This window comes from Argopecten irradians, chromosome 4, assembly GCF_041381155.1.
Source record: "Argopecten irradians isolate NY chromosome 4, Ai_NY, whole genome shotgun sequence".
In the NCBI taxonomy this organism is placed as follows: Eukaryota; Metazoa; Mollusca; class Bivalvia; order Pectinida; family Pectinidae; genus Argopecten; species Argopecten irradians.
This window is the reverse complement of record NC_091137.1, coordinates 18,175,354-18,191,194: the sequence shown is the minus strand read 5'-3', so window position 1 is coordinate 18,191,194 and position 15,841 is coordinate 18,175,354. Positions and strand designations below refer to the sequence as shown.

Genomic DNA, 15,841 nt, shown 5'->3' with positions numbered 1-15,841 from the left:
CTCGCAAAGACATGATGCCATAATCATTACCTACCCACAAGGACAGATAAGCCTGTAATGTACACATACATAATACTAATATCAACCACACAAAAGAATATGAGAAAAAGCAAATAATTATGTGGATTAAATAGCATTATTACACTTTTCGTTGTGTACGTATAGTAGGTTTATGAAACCTTCCGTGCATAATAAACTTAAAATATACCTAAAGGCAAGCAGCTGTTAAAATCAGCAGCAATAAACATAAACTTTTACAACAACCTGACTGTGAATACAGATGATTCCTTCTATATAGCGTTTGTATATGTTATATAATAAAGAACACGTGACAGTAGTCCTTGAGAGGAATATCTTTATTGTCAATCAGGTCGGTTCATGACTGACAGTCACGAAAATGCTCAACTAATGTAACAAAATCCTCAATTTTGTATAAGCAGTAAGAGAAAATGTCTTTATGATTGAAAAACTTAAAGATAATCTACTGAACCCCGGGGCAGGGTGTGATGAAGGTATCGAGTGAACAACAACAACAACAATCCGGCTACTAGGTATCACTATTTATGTCGAGTCCTACTGGCATTCCACAGCTGACACCATTGTTCCTACAAGCCATCAAAGATTCGGAGAGTAAGGGAGCAAAATCTTAGTGAAGAATGCAAACTTTTAAGAACCTGTTGAATGCGCAAAAAAGCATGTCATGTGATCGGAAGCCATGAATTAGGACGTTTCTCGTCAGACGTGATTAAGATCTATCAGCAATATTTTTGTCTTTATGAATATTCAACGACAAGTACATGTTTACCGTCAGTATCGGGTGTAAACAGCTTCACGGTTAAAAAACCCAGGTGGACCGGAGAAATATTTTAAAAGATACTATACATACCGGCCCTAGGGATATCGGCTGATAAACGTACACAAGTCATCATCCTTCACTGTTCAAGGTAAGTACAGGTCCATTATCTGTATCATCGCTATGTGTTTCCTATATACATATGTACAATGATGTACCTCTATAAAACGTAATGGCTGATGGGATACTATAGGCTCACAGTGAAGAAATGTTGATGATGACTTACAATACTTTCCATGTATCTTCATTTATCATTCTCATAATTTCTATAGCTTTAGATTTAATTAGTTTGAAATTGTATGTTTGGAAATGTTATTTAATTATAGTCAAACGTGAGACTAGCTTCGTAGCTCTTTAAGACAATATACGTAAGAATAGCATGTTGTTTAGTAAAATAAGATTTTACGAATTAATGGTGCTCTTATTTATCTATTTACATTCATACATGTATATCATTAAAATTCTGAACCCAAAATGCATTATGTGGCCAAAAGTAAGCATTGCACATTCTACGATCATTTGCCTTCATATCGACAATACTTTCGTCGTTAAGTTATAATGCAAGATAACTTATAAAACGTGAAGGAAATGTGAGGCAGCCATGATGTTATATCGCAGATTCACGTTACAGTACGCCCTTGTGATATAGATATCTCTCGAGTGGTACTTATCAAGTACTTATCTATGACTGCGGACAAACACGGGTTATGTTGACATGTTGATGTTATCAACGAACAACTTATGACAGCTATATTACTAAAAAGTTCATTAAATGAACATGCGTTAAGTTTAAACATATTTAACCTATTACTAGCTTTATGTAAGCTCCACAATTACATTTGTCTGTTTTCAAATCGCCTTAAGGTCACAATAACCCTTAGTCATCTAGCAAAAATATCACCGTGCTTCATCCATTGGTGCTCGCGTTCTTAACCCGTAGTCACTACCGTAGACCACTTGACCCATGTTTGTGGATGGGCCTTATTCTTATCGGTGTTCACGTTAAAACTTCATCGGACCTCTGACCAGAGGAATTGTGCTAAAACTTACCTGATGATTCTTTTCTTAACGTTGATTCTTTTCGGGTTGATTAAAAAAATCAAAGATGGTAACCATCTTAAAAAGTGATCCTTTAAGCTTATTTAACAAATTTATTGGTGACATTGATTTATTCACCCTCGAAATAAATTTTCCAAAAATTGCAAACCTCTTCTTAAGTTTGATTTGAGGAGCTGAGAAGCTTACCTTTTAAATTCTTTCGGAAATAGTTTTTAACGAACATTTTAATTATAACATGATAAAGCAATCAAACTTTCACAAAATTCAACACAAAATGCAATTTTCAGTTTCACCATATTCTTATGCTAACATGCATCAAGAAGAGTTTTCGGTATTTATTCAACACCAAATATTACCAACATTTTATGAATTTCAATACTTAGTATTAGTAGGATTTAATATTACAGGTAAAAATAATAGTAGAAAATGATTTTTGTACTTACATCTAAAGGACAGTGAAATAAGTATATACCACGAAGCCAACTTGTGGTCTACAATTTCATTTCACATTTCTACAGTGTTATAAGTAATTGTATAGCGTAATTTCTGCAAATATCATATATAAAGCATAAACAAACAATAATTTTACAGTGCATTAATTCTTTATTGTAACTAATGTTTATACGGCATCATACATGTTTGTCGATCCATTTGGATTATTTTTACAGCTTAACTCATCAAACCTGATGGGTTTCAAGAGATCATTGAAGAAAAAAATAACAAAATAAAAGTTAGTTATGGCGTATTTAGATTTAAAATGATGCCGACTTTTTTGTCATTTATAATTTCTCAAAAGGTTACTTTCAGTGCATATGTATCGATATGAATAAGTTTTATTTCATAAAACCATTTATGATGTGTTCTAATTAACCAGAAGACGGTCTGACTCTGGGCTTTAAATTAAGTTAAATTAAGTTTATTTTCCAGTACAGGATTGAGGTCCTCTACACCGGACTCATAATCATACAATAAATGCATACATGATATGTAATGTACATGTAGCATTGCAGGTAATAATCTATAAAGTTTCGAAGAAATGTTAGATTTCCATGTTGATAATTTCAAGATGTGCATGTTTTTATTGTTAACACAGTTCATAGTAATAACTCTGCTCTATAATTATAGAGTAGGTCTTGGTTTTCCCAGAATTTGTCTAAATTTCGGTATGATAAACTGGGCAATTTCAGTTTTTCAGTCTTTCCTCGTATGGCAATTTCTGTAGTCCGGGCAGGCATCTGGTGGCACTTTCTATCAGGTTGATTTCCTTGTTTTTGTACGGATACCAGATTGAACTTGCGTAATCTAGCTGGGACCTGACAGCCCCGTCCCTCTGTCCACACAGAGGATAATGTAGGGATCCTTAGCCCATTTATCATCCAATTTCTGTATGCCACATATAACAACGTTCCTCATCGGAACCCGGTCACCTACTTCTGGAGTAGCTTCTCTAACTCCTCTATCATACCTATCTTTGTACATAAATAACTTTGTGTCCATAAACATGATAAAATGAAATGTTCTACGTAACATACCCAACATTGCATTGTTTTCTTTGTTGCTGATATTGTTTTCAAAGCTTAAATCTGATACTATAGTTACTTCAATGTCTTGTTGTAGTTAGCAGTTGTTTATTCATTAAATTCTAATGGTGGTTTGTATCTGTAGACTTTCGAATATGCATGTGTTTACATTTGTCCGGGTGCATTTTAATAACCAATCTTGACTCCATTTACTCATGGCATCCAAGTCGTTTTGCAGGATTTTCCTGTGTTCTTCGTTGGAAATTATTTTGGAAATTTTTATGTCGTCTGCAAAAAGATATGTCTCAGAGTTTACTAGATTAGGGAGCTCATTAATAAAGATGACAAAGAGAAGTGGTCCGAGCACTGAACCTTGTGGTATTCCAGAAGTGACTTTTGTCCACTCTGAATCTTCCCCGTTAATGGTAACTTTTTGATGCCTTCCTATAAGAAAGTTTGAGATCCAAGTGATTAGTTGACTTGAGAAGTTTTATGCGCCTAGTTTATTGAGGAGACGTTGGTGAGGGACCGTGTCGAAGGCCTTCTTGTAATCCATATATATGCAATCAATAGCATGACCATTGTCCAGCGCATGTGTCCATTTATCTAAAACTTCAAGTAATTATAGAGAAGTGGTTCTTCCTGATATGAATCCGTACTGTTTTGTAGAAAAATATTTGTTATTCCTCATGTGTTTCGTTATGTGCTCCCTTATAATGGTATCCAGTATTTTACATACAACTAAGGTCAGACTGACCGGGCGATAATTTCCTTGTTCACATCTGTCACCTTTTTTTGTATATGGCGCAGACTCTTGGATTTTTCCAATCTAGTGGTAGATCTCCGGTGGTCAGTGACTGATTGAACAGGATTGTTAGCGGTATGCTTATAGAATTTGCTGTGTTTTTCAAGTAGTGAGGGTGAAGTTCATCTAGTCCGGGTGATTTTTCTGTTTAAAGTTTTGAAAGATAGTTATGTAATTGCTGTCTGTTGACTTGGAGAGGTATCATGTCCTCAGTGACTGTTTTGTTTCTAATTCTAGGTATATCTTCGCTTTGCTCAGTTACAAATACTTGACTGAAAAACATTGCTAGCACATCCGCCTATTGATTATCCTGTGAAACCTTAAGAGAGCTCTTGTCATCTGGTATACTGTATAAATCTCCCTCACCAGCTTTCACTTTTGATTTAGAATTAATGTATTTCCATATGGCCTTGGGATTGGATTTTGCTTTATTTGTAATAATGACAGATAACATAAATACTGAATCGAACTTGAGACAGTGTTCTATATTCGGAATCAAACTGTTGATAGATGTACATCACACGTTATTAACATCTGGTGTTTGTGTTTCAGGTACGAGTGATCAAAATGGCTCATCGTATTGTGACAGTTTTATCTAGTCTGCTGTTTATTTCATCAAAAGTTAGTGCAGCATCTTCACCAAAACCAGATACACCCGAATTAACAACTTTAGATTCTGTGAGTACAACGACAGCTGACAATGTGCTCGACTACATCTTTGAAAAATATTCCTCAGATTATATCATGCCATTTGAAGGATATGAACATCTCTTGGAAAGCTTGAGGCTCGGTGTCATACAGTTAGACCACAGTGTTGAAATCCATCTTTCTAACTCGTCGGAAAAATTTGTGCAGTTTCACGACGATCACGATCATCCCTTAAGAATTGATGATCATACTGGACACGAGCATTCACATCCTGGCGAACATAGCCACAGTCATGTTCATGTGCATAGGCGAAAATTCCATGGACATAACGACGGTACCGATCACAAACATGACGGGGACCATGATCATTCAACAAATGAGGATAATCAACACAAACACGAACATGATCACGATAATACACACGATCACGTGACCAACGACGAGCATGGTGAAACACACGATCAAGTTGCTGGGGACAAACTAACAAATGAATATTATCACATTCACGATCACGAACATAAACATCATTTCAAACAAGAAAAGACAGTCGATAATAATAACAATCATAAACATTCTGTAGAAAATGACTCTACAAGGAATATTTCCAATAATAAACACACAACTGAGCATGTCTCGAAAGAATATGACTATGCACATGACCACCTCGTAAAAAGAAATGCAGGTCACGAACGGGCCCGATCTGTACCGGACGAACTACTCAGCAAGGTCAGTATTGTTCCAGTACATTTTAACTGCAGTTACAAGGTAAAATAGTTAACCAAGCTAAAGTAATTAATACTTGTGTCAGAAATGCTCAAGACAGACAAGCATAGCCACGACTGCCGACTTCTACACGAATTATTGACAAGATCTGGTTACAGGTCCGTACCGAAATTGTGTTTTCAACAAGTTTCAATATAGATTTGACTGAATTAAGGCTATTCATTTTCATACTAAAATTTCGAAAAGTGTTAACTTTAACAATCAATATTTAAAAAATTGAAAAGAAAAACAATTCACGGTGTTTTATCCTCGTACATAATTGTAAAATGACAATCCATGCTTGCTTAAAAAGAAGAAGAAAAAAATGAAAAAAAAAAAAAAAAAAAAAACAATAAGAAAATTTCACGGTGTTTGATCCTCATGCATAAGTCGTACATATTCATGCTTTTAACATAGTGTTTGAAACCAATGGACTTGCTGCGACTTCTACGTTTTACTGACCAAGGCCTGACGAAGACACAGTTTAAAGAGTTGTGTCCGTTACTCATAGTGCAGTTAGACCAACACCATTGCGATGATATGTTGTACCGCTCTCCTACACACTCTGACATACGGGAACGCAGAGAAAAGTCATCTGTAAAATCCGAAAGTGAGTAAGAAAGTTGGGAGGTGGGGATGGTAAGTCGTAAATATCTGGACATTTAAATTCTGTGCATTCCACGCATGATGCGAAATCACGAAAAACAAACAAACACAGTTACCGTGGAATATTTAAAAGTTATTTAATTTAATTCTTTATTTATTTCACGAGGATAACAAACAGCCCGAAGGCTACTAGATGCTCTCCTCAATATATATCAAACAAACAATATGTACAATTACACAAAAGACATACAAATGTCACACACGCTCACACTCACACATACATACTAGAGTTTCTAAGCCAGATGAAATTATTTTGACAAGAACATTTGGCATGAGCTCTACAATGAGGTTAGAATTGACATTTGGAGCGAATATATGACAAACAGTGCGGAACATATTGGAACGGATTCTGTTATATATTTGACAATGTAAAAAGAAATGAATTTCATCTTCGGAGGAGTTCACGCAAAGGTCACAGAATTTGTTATTGGTTAAGTTGTAAGAATGTCTATGTTTGTTTAAAGCACTTAATCCCATTCTTATTCTAGTGTGATTGATAAAAGTTAACATCGGGTACCGTGAAATCTTTTAAGGTTACATCACGAAAGTGTTTCAAACACAGGTACCGTGAAATCTTTAAAGGCTACATCACAAAAGTGTTTCAAATATAGGTACCGTCGACTACATCACGAAACTTGATTGTCGTGAGATTTACACGGAATTAAGTCGTGACAAAAGTACAGATGTGTACTTAGATATCAAACCCGAAATAAAGTCGTCCTGAAAGAATAGAGAAAGAGTGTTATTGTGTAGTTATATAGACATGAAAATCCAACATGAAGTCGGAAATAGGTTGGTTTATCATATGTTATTCCTGTCTTTTGATGTATATTATTACTTTTATTTTATATTCTGATTTCTCTCCCAGCGTGGCTGTATGCCTGTGGAGCCATTGTAGTAATCAGCGTGGCTGGTCTGTTCTGTGTTGGAATCCTGTCTTTGCTGCATCATATGTTTGTTGAGAACTTCCTACATTTTTTGGTAGCAATGGCAGTAGGAGCATTAACTGGGGACGCCATGCTGCATCTGCTACCACACGTATGTTAATTTAAATGAAATTACATATTTTTTTTACAACATTAGATCTCAGAAGTTGATATGAACGTGATACTAGTGTCATATTACTATGAACTTTTATCTATCTATTTTATGATCATGATAAGTGTTTTTTTTATTGTCAGACTGATAATCTCTGCTAGCAATAATATGAGACAATACTTAGCGGAACAATGACAGTGTTTGAAATTTAACACTTAGGATAAAGCCAGGTATTCTAGTTGTGTCTTAAAATGAATTTTGTATTTATCATTTTTTGGTTGGGTATTGTATAACTTCGCCTCGAAAAAAGGTAGGTTTTGTCAGACACAAGAAACATTATCCCAATACAATGTTTATTCATAGTATGGAATTTTCCTGATAACAAAGAAAAAAGAAAATGATTTCTTACATGCGCATGTTTATATGATACAAACATATTAATTAAAATTTAGTGAATTCCGACAGAGATGAGATGATATACATATATTTTTGGATTGTGATATGTTAGTAGCACAAAAAGATTTAGAATAACATTACTGTGTTTTCGTATTTACAGTGAAACATTTTTTGTATAGTCTTGTCCTGGAGGCATTTCTCTTTTTAGAACAGTCTTACGTTTAAATACACTCTTAGTAGTATGTGCTGTTTTAACGAAAACAAGTTTAAAATGTCCGTCTCAGTAGCAGTTGTTCCAGTGTCAATCTGACTGCAATGAAAAGCTTGTTTACAACATAATTATGCCAATAATTTATATGACTTCATATCTCTCTGTTGGTCATGTGTCTCGGTTTAGGGCTTCGGCCTGTACATTTTATCCAGTCTATCTTCTACATATTCTGAATTTGCACGTTACATAGTTGTCTGCCCTTATGGATGGGTATTGTTTGTGACGCTATTTGTTTGAGAGCACAACATCATACTTTTCAGAGAAAACGATGTGAATTTCACTCAAAATAATACTGACATCATAATGAATATCTACACGCAAAATAGGTAACTGTAATATACAATGACCGAATATGTATGTCGTGGTTGGGGGACGATGGGGTGTATGCATGCACATTCAACAAGACTAACATGGGTATAAAGTACCCCTACCACCTATGTATTTGATCGACATCTGATTTCCATCTTTTGATCAGGCATTGTCTTCATCTGAGGACCATTCTCACGGTACGTCCGACTCGCATGATCTGTCAAGTGTCTACAAGGGTCTGGCAGCACTCTCTGTCTTCTATTTCTTTTTCCTATTCGGTAGAATTCAGAACATTGCGAGCAATAAGAAGGTAAAGGTATGTTGAATTCATTCAATTTACTCAGCGAAATTTGTTATATTTCCACATCATATACGCTGGACCATCGATCACCAGGAACACCATCAAATATGCTCCAATTTCAAGATCGTATATGATCGTTACCCATGGAGATCGAGATTATAAGCTGGATAGAACATTTTTTCGTATGGCAATTATTTATGCAACACATGAAAGCCTATCTACTAATTAACATGCATTTTAAACTTTATAGTCAACGTACTATATCACACATATGAGGTCTCATGTAAAACACTTTGTACAATGACGTCACGAATATGATATATTCGTATATTACAACATCAGTTGATGTTTGCTAATGTCTAATATTATTTTGCAGAAGGAGCTGGATGCTGAAGAAGTCGATCCAGTGAATATGACGATGGTGATTCGATCACCAGGTTTGTTTACGGTTGATTTTGGTGATGGTGTATTGTAGCGCCTTTATGTTGGTAGTATTAATCATTACCTGTTTGAGATGACAGGGTTACAATACGATGACATGTAATTATAGAATTTGACAGAATTGTGGCAGGCAGGATATGTAGAATATATTGACATCACGTAGTTGTAGATAGAAAGGTATACAATTCATATGTTTTGACAGAAACATAAAAGCGTTTGAAATACGAATTGAAACGTAGTTTACATACTGAGGTTTAGTTTAAATATACAATTTTTGTCTGTATGTCACATATTATGTATTTACACTTCGGCGTAATACAAATTCTTATCACGTACGGTGGACAATCAAGTATATATATAATGACTGTGGGACAATAGAAGTTTCTTTTAACAACTTGTCAATATAACAATGAAATGTGCAGTTGCATCGTAAATGAGTCTAGTACAAAAGCGCTTTCTCATAAATCTAAATCTTAATGTCTCTAATTTTCTTCCATGTTGTGACTATAACTCGTGTCAACACTGAAAATTGGTATTATTAATTTCTAAGACTCTGGCACAAAGGTTATCGTCTTGATTCAAAACAATTCAACCGGTGGTTAAAGTTATGGCCTAATGGTGTCCTCATACACTAACGAAGTTAATGTGTGTTCCAGTTATACTGGAACCAGCTTGTCTGTCTGGGCTGGGGGGGGTCAGTTATACTGGAACCAGCTTGTCTGCCTGTCCGGAAAACTCCTCCTAAACTATCGGACCGATTTCAATTAAACTTAGCAGTATTGTTGAGGACACAGTGTAGATGGGCATGTAGATTTTTTGTTTGTCGAAATTTATGTTGTCGTGGTAACCAGGTCACTATACAGAGGTTAATTTTGTTCGGACAACTCCTCTTATACTACTCTTTCAATGAAACTTGGACCATGTATAGATGTGCATGTAGGTTTTTTTTATCAAATTTTTGCTTACCATGGTAACTATGTCCCTGTACACAGGTTTCAAAATTTGTCCAAACAACTCCTTCTAAACCACTGGAGTATATGCCAAACTTGTTATGTTATCCATGTTTTAATAAATATTTTTTCCCTGTATAATTGCATTTGATTAACAATATGTTTATTAATTTTGAAACATTTTGAATGTATGTTGTTTTGTAATTATAATACTTAGTACATGTAGTTGATACAACACAGCCTGACCTCCTAATGACGCTGTAATCTCTTGAACGCCTTTAATCATCACATATTGTTGTGAGAGCAAAAGTTTAAATGATGTGCTTCTAAATTGAATGTGATTCTCTCATCAGATGCTGAGAACAATATGATACTGGAGAGAGTGGTGACCAATAGGTCTATAGAAATGGACACTACAAAAGCGCAACGCGGTCACTCACACGGTCATTCCCACGACGACCCACCAGGCTCTACTGGGGCCATGCTGTGGCGGGTCATAGTTGGAGACGGTATCCACAACCTTAGTGATGGACTAGCAATAGGGGTGGCGTTCGCTGTCAGCGTTACTACTGGCCTAAGCACGTCCATAGCAGTTCTGTGTCACGAACTGCCACACGAAATCGGTAGTACAGTGTTTATATGATTATTTTGGGTACCAGCTGGTTTGTATTAAATACCATCAATGATTATCTATCCCAATATGCTCGAAATCATAAATTCACTTTTCGAAATTCATGTTTTCTTGTGGACGTCACTGCCCTATGATTGTGAGAATTTGTTTTCTAGTGAGCATCAAATTGCCCTCTGATTGTGAGACTCTGTTTCCTCGTGAGCGTCATTGCAATTCCACCTTTGTCTTATTTATATTACTACTGTACATAGTAATCCTGTTTTCGAGTGGCAATGTCATTAGGTTCGAGTGATCAGTGCCTTGGTTACGTTAGGGTGGCAGACCGAACAATCTACAATGCGGCCATCATGAACCCACTATAACCGCGAAACTCAAGTATATACAGCATCTTATTCAGTTCCTGACCTTGTGTGCTCGCATATTTTGTGTCACCATTAATTTATGTACAGCAAGAACATATCACCATGCCCTACCTTTACTAGTGGGTTCCTGGTAGGTGTGTGTCTCTGCATTTAATAATCTATACATATCTTGGTCTTTGTGAAATCTTGTAGTTCGCATCCGGCTTTCTTCGATACTCATTTTATAGGTTGATATATGCAGGGTTCGTTTAAGCAAATAAACACTTTTTGAACGTGCCTTTTGTGAGGAACATTGTGATGGCTAGCTAGCGTAATGATTTCTATTACAAGAAAGTAATTTGTTCCGTTTTAGTTTTCAACATTCAGATTATATTTCATATCATATTCATTCTAACCAACTGTTGTAAAACATATGTAATCTTCAAAACTAACGAATTTATAAGTTTCCCATAAATATCAATGATATGATAAAAAAATGACATCTGGACATTGCGCTACCAAATGCACTTTAACACCATGAGCAAGAGCAAAATGCATATTCATAATGAATATAAACGAACAAATTATCTTTTGTAGGTGATTTTGCTGTTCTGCTGAAGAAAGGGATGTCCATAAAACAGGCGTTAGGATTTAATTGTTTGTCGTCTATTCTGTCAATGATTGGTGCTTTGGCGGGAGTTGCTATGGGCAACATCACAGGAATCAAAGAGTACATTCTAGTCTGTGTCGCTGGCATGTTTATTTATATTTCTCTAGTGGATATGGTGAGTAGATATCGTTTTATTATATATAGGTTTCGAAATAACAAGCATAAAAAGAGATTAAACCTTTTAAAAGACCACCGCTTCAAATAAATCATGTAATATTAAATTGGCGATATCTTGAAAAATATCTATCTATCTAGACCATTACTTCTTCATCATATTGTATATCATATTCATAACTGTGAATAAATAATGTGATAAACTCGATAGCAGCTGATTATCGAAATATACACAAGTGTGGTAACGCATACTGTGCCTCTCAGCGGTCGTCTCCAATCTCTTGATTTCAATTGGCTGTATATTGCTTTCGAATTCGGACTACTTTTCATTGCGCATTTTCGTTAGAATTACATTTATAAATAGCACGTAACAGTTGCATATTTAAGCGACAGAATGATGACTCTCTAATTTGGCATTATCCTATACAGCAGAAAATTATTACAAACAATATGTGATGTTTGTAAACGGGAAAAACTAATCATCATGTTACAAATATAAAGTTAAATTTAAGTCATGGAGTAAACAAGTTCCCTAACGAGTGACTGTTTATTGATAATTTTTTTCAAAAGTCTCTTTATAATAATGTTCAAAGACACAATCTCGTGTCTATTAATAATGAAATAGCATGAACCTTTGTATGAAGTTTTATAATGTCATGTTTTAGCGTCCTTTTTAGCGTCATTTTGCAATCAGTTGTCACACGATTTTGTGTACTGACGAAGAACTATTTTTGCATCCTGCATAGTGTATCCAAAATATATTCCTTGCCACATTTGTCAAGAATGTATCTTAATTCTAGACAGGTAATTTTATGGCGCCATTTTACTATAGACAAAGAAGAAAACTGCGACGTCATCTCATCAAACGTTGTTTGGATATAATCGCTCACAACTCGGACATATTGCAATGGACACACATTTGCATTATTTCAAAATAATCGCTAGATAACTAGCTTTTACGTTGTTAACTTTACGTTTGCAATTGATTTCTGGTGAGGAGTTTTAAAAATGTACAATTACTTAGAATCACTTGCGTATTGTATTATGGCCCTAACTGTATATCTTCTAGCTAGCTTCTTATCACTACATGATAAGCATTAATGAAACTAAACACTTTTCACTTTACTTGTTTAAGATAAATTAGATTTAAGTATTTTGATCAAATAACCACGTTTATATCTGGAATATTTTGTTAATTTTTTCCAGATTCCTGAGATAAGCAGCAATCCACCGGAGAATCCTTTACGCCATCTTATTTTCACTATGTTGGGGATCTGCTTGGGATCGGGCATCATGCTGACTATTGCCCTGAAGGAAAACGAACTGAAACAACTACTAGTAACCACGTGATCAGTGTTATCCTTTTACATTATTGTTGCTTATTTGTTTTAAGGTGTTGTTTTTTTTATTGATATTATTTCATTTTCTCGTGGCCAATCAATTTTATGAGTTCACCTCAGCCGCGATCAATTAGGACGAGGTCACCATCACACTACCATTTCTCAATTTATTGGCCTAAATATGTGAAAGAAAAATGATTACTAGTGCCTTAATGATTACTAGTGCCTTACATCCCTGATATTTCACTGTAGTAATATCCATTCCCAGAATATGTCATAGCAAAACAGAAGGCTCTTTGTGCGACATCGGATGTTCTAGGTAGTTTGGTTTGATGTACATCATAAGAATAGCTACATATCTGTAGGCATGTCCTTTGTCACGCTTTTTTCTCCTGACATATCTTCAGTTTTACTATGACATACATGTGTGGCTATTACGACAGCGATGGTATCGATACGATAATATCGGGGATACTTACATCAAACATCGTTTCAATGTTGGATTATTCTGATACACTGTCATGGTTTCTTTGTAAATATACAAATATGTATAGGATTATTGCCGAGTTTTAAAAACCAGTCCCTATTATGTGTTCTCAAATGTATAGTTATTTTATGATTATGTTTTGTGTTTTGATATTGACATGCTTTGCCCGATTTATTTTCACGACCCATTGCGTTAATGTTAATTTCTTCATCATGTTATCACTTTCATCACTTCCCCCCTTGACTAAAGACATCAATATATAGTAATGGATATCTTGTGGTCGGCGGACTCATTTACACAATGATCAAAATCGAGTGAGGTGATAAAATCACGTGATCATTGACACAATTCAGTTAAATTTCTCAAATAGAACATACATGGTTCCTTTGGTCCTTAGAGGTGTCATGCTAATTTTGAGACTGATCCAACAAATAATATGGCCGCCAGGCAGCCATCTTTGATTTTGATAGTTAAAGTTTGTTACCGGTTTTTTCTCAGAAGGTACTGAAGAGATCGTTCTCAAATTTCGTAGGTAGGTTTCCCTAAGGTCCTAGTTGCGCATATTTGATTTTGGGGCCGATTGGTCTAGAAGATGGCGACAGGCCGCCATCTTGAATTTTGTTGAAGTTTGAAAAGCAAAGAAAAGATCCCTCTTACAGTTATCAGACAATGATCAATCTTTCGTGCGCGCCAGGATCTCTCTGGAATCTCTTGTTATTTATTGATTATTAACACTAATAATAAACTAAAAACAATATACATACCTACATAAGTAATTTCTTCAAAGTCTTTCTCTTGGTGAACTTTGTAGAAATCCATTTTCTGGTAACTATTACTATGACAAAATGTATAGTATTACATGCACAGTCCTTACATTTGTTTTGCAAAGAATGTCCTCCACGTTATTGGGGTATCCAGCCTTGGACTTCGTCTGTGCGCGACAACAGATGACAGATATAAATTGGTTCCTTTAAAAGATTGTTCTCTGCAATATTTTAGGGAAAGTCTCTGTTCAAGCCTGTGTTTGGTCAGGTTTTTTTCCTGAAATGCTTTCAGTTTCTCTATGACATATCTGTATCCCTTGGGTGAGTATTACATAGTGATAGTAACTCTTTGGAATGTCGGGGATGATGTAATGTTAGAATTAAATAAGAGATAAATGTTTCTGGTAACAAACTGGAAAAAATCTCGCTTCGTAAACCTTCACACCAACAATACAGACACTGATTTAATATAAGAGGCATGCCTTCATTTGTTTGTTAATATAATTACCCATTGTTTGCTCAATACATTCCGCAATTTACGCTTATCTGTTGAAGATAACATATACGGAGCAAAGCGTTTGTTTTCATATATATATACATACCAAAGTCTCTATTTTCTTAAATCTATTAACAACATGTTATTATTTAGTTTAACTTGATGAAGTATTGAAATTCACAGAAATAAAGGTTTAAATCGCCATGGCTTTTTCATCTGTTGTCTGTAAAGAGTTGCACAATTATTGTGGGTATATATTGACAATGACGTCATGTGTAATGTCATTCTTTCCAGATAAAACGACCTAAAGTTTCTCTCACAAAATAATCACGTCGCCATGGATACTTAGCCGGCGGTAACTCTGCAATATCCAAAGACGGAATAAAACACTTTCGTTTGAGGCGCCTAACTCCAATTGTTGGTCTTGAAATTCAAAATTTGAAACGTCCAACTTCATTCACATATAATGTCATAAATTTTCGATTACACAAGGACACTTGGTCATGAAAAACTTGTAATTATAATTCATGAAATCTAAACATAAATGGGGAAAATCCCATTAAAACGGCGAAAATTCCTGATATTGACAAGAACGGTGACTTGTTGTGATAGAGATACAGATGGTTCTCCTTTGGCTATATACATGTATAGTGCCCTATTCGATTAATCACGAAATGAAATGAACACCATTGGTTCTCTTTATTGGTATGTGTCACCATACAATCGTAACTAACAGACTTTTATCATTAATTTGAATCTAAACCCCAAAGTTCTCTGTTACATTATAAGGATTTATTTCAATCTTTCGTCCGATAACATTACATTAAAGCCACATTCACGATTTTCTCTTTTGTAAGCACTATTAGCCGTCCTCTAGACACTCTACATTATAATAGGGTTTGTCAGGGTCAGAAATCCTAATAAATATATCTCAAGGCGTATTGGAATAGAAACAGAACCATAAAAATAACATTTGTTG

At 35.2% G+C, this 15,841-nt stretch overlaps 1 protein-coding gene across 2 annotated transcripts; it reads left to right on the top strand.

The window, feature by feature from the left end:
• Positions 1 to 363: 363 nt before the first annotated feature.
• Positions 364 to 15,066, top strand: LOC138320820 (zinc transporter ZIP10-like). Of its 2 annotated transcripts, none has more exons than XM_069264063.1 (9): positions 364 to 944; positions 4,790 to 5,611; positions 6,065 to 6,257; positions 7,182 to 7,351; positions 8,494 to 8,637; positions 9,005 to 9,065; positions 10,373 to 10,642; positions 11,589 to 11,776; positions 12,982 to 15,066. In XM_069264063.1, exons 2-9 carry the CDS (start codon positions 4,805 to 4,807, stop codon positions 13,123 to 13,125), a joined length of 1,977 nt encoding a protein of 658 aa, XP_069120164.1. In that variant the 5' UTR covers positions 364 to 944; positions 4,790 to 4,804; the 3' UTR covers positions 13,126 to 15,066. The 2 variants fall into 2 exon arrangements, with proteins under 2 accessions (XP_069120164.1, XP_069120163.1); XM_069264062.1 differs by having other exon boundaries at positions 365 to 944; positions 8,494 to 8,643.
• Positions 15,067 to 15,841: the final 775 nt, after the last annotated feature.

Bases quoted from the DNA above. Each gene is read 5' to 3' on its own strand.
- LOC138320820 (XM_069264062.1), top strand. From the start codon at position 4,805: ATGGCTCATCGTATTGTGACAGTTTTATCTAGTCTGCTGTTTATTTCA. The intron at 6,258-7,181 runs GTGAGTAAGAAA...TTTCTCTCCCAG, and splicing joins GTCATCTGTAAAATCCGAAA to CGTGGCTGTATGCCTGTGGA. The intron at 7,352-8,493 runs GTATGTTAATTT...TCTTTTGATCAG, and splicing joins TGCTGCATCTGCTACCACAC to GCATTGTCTTCATCTGAGGA.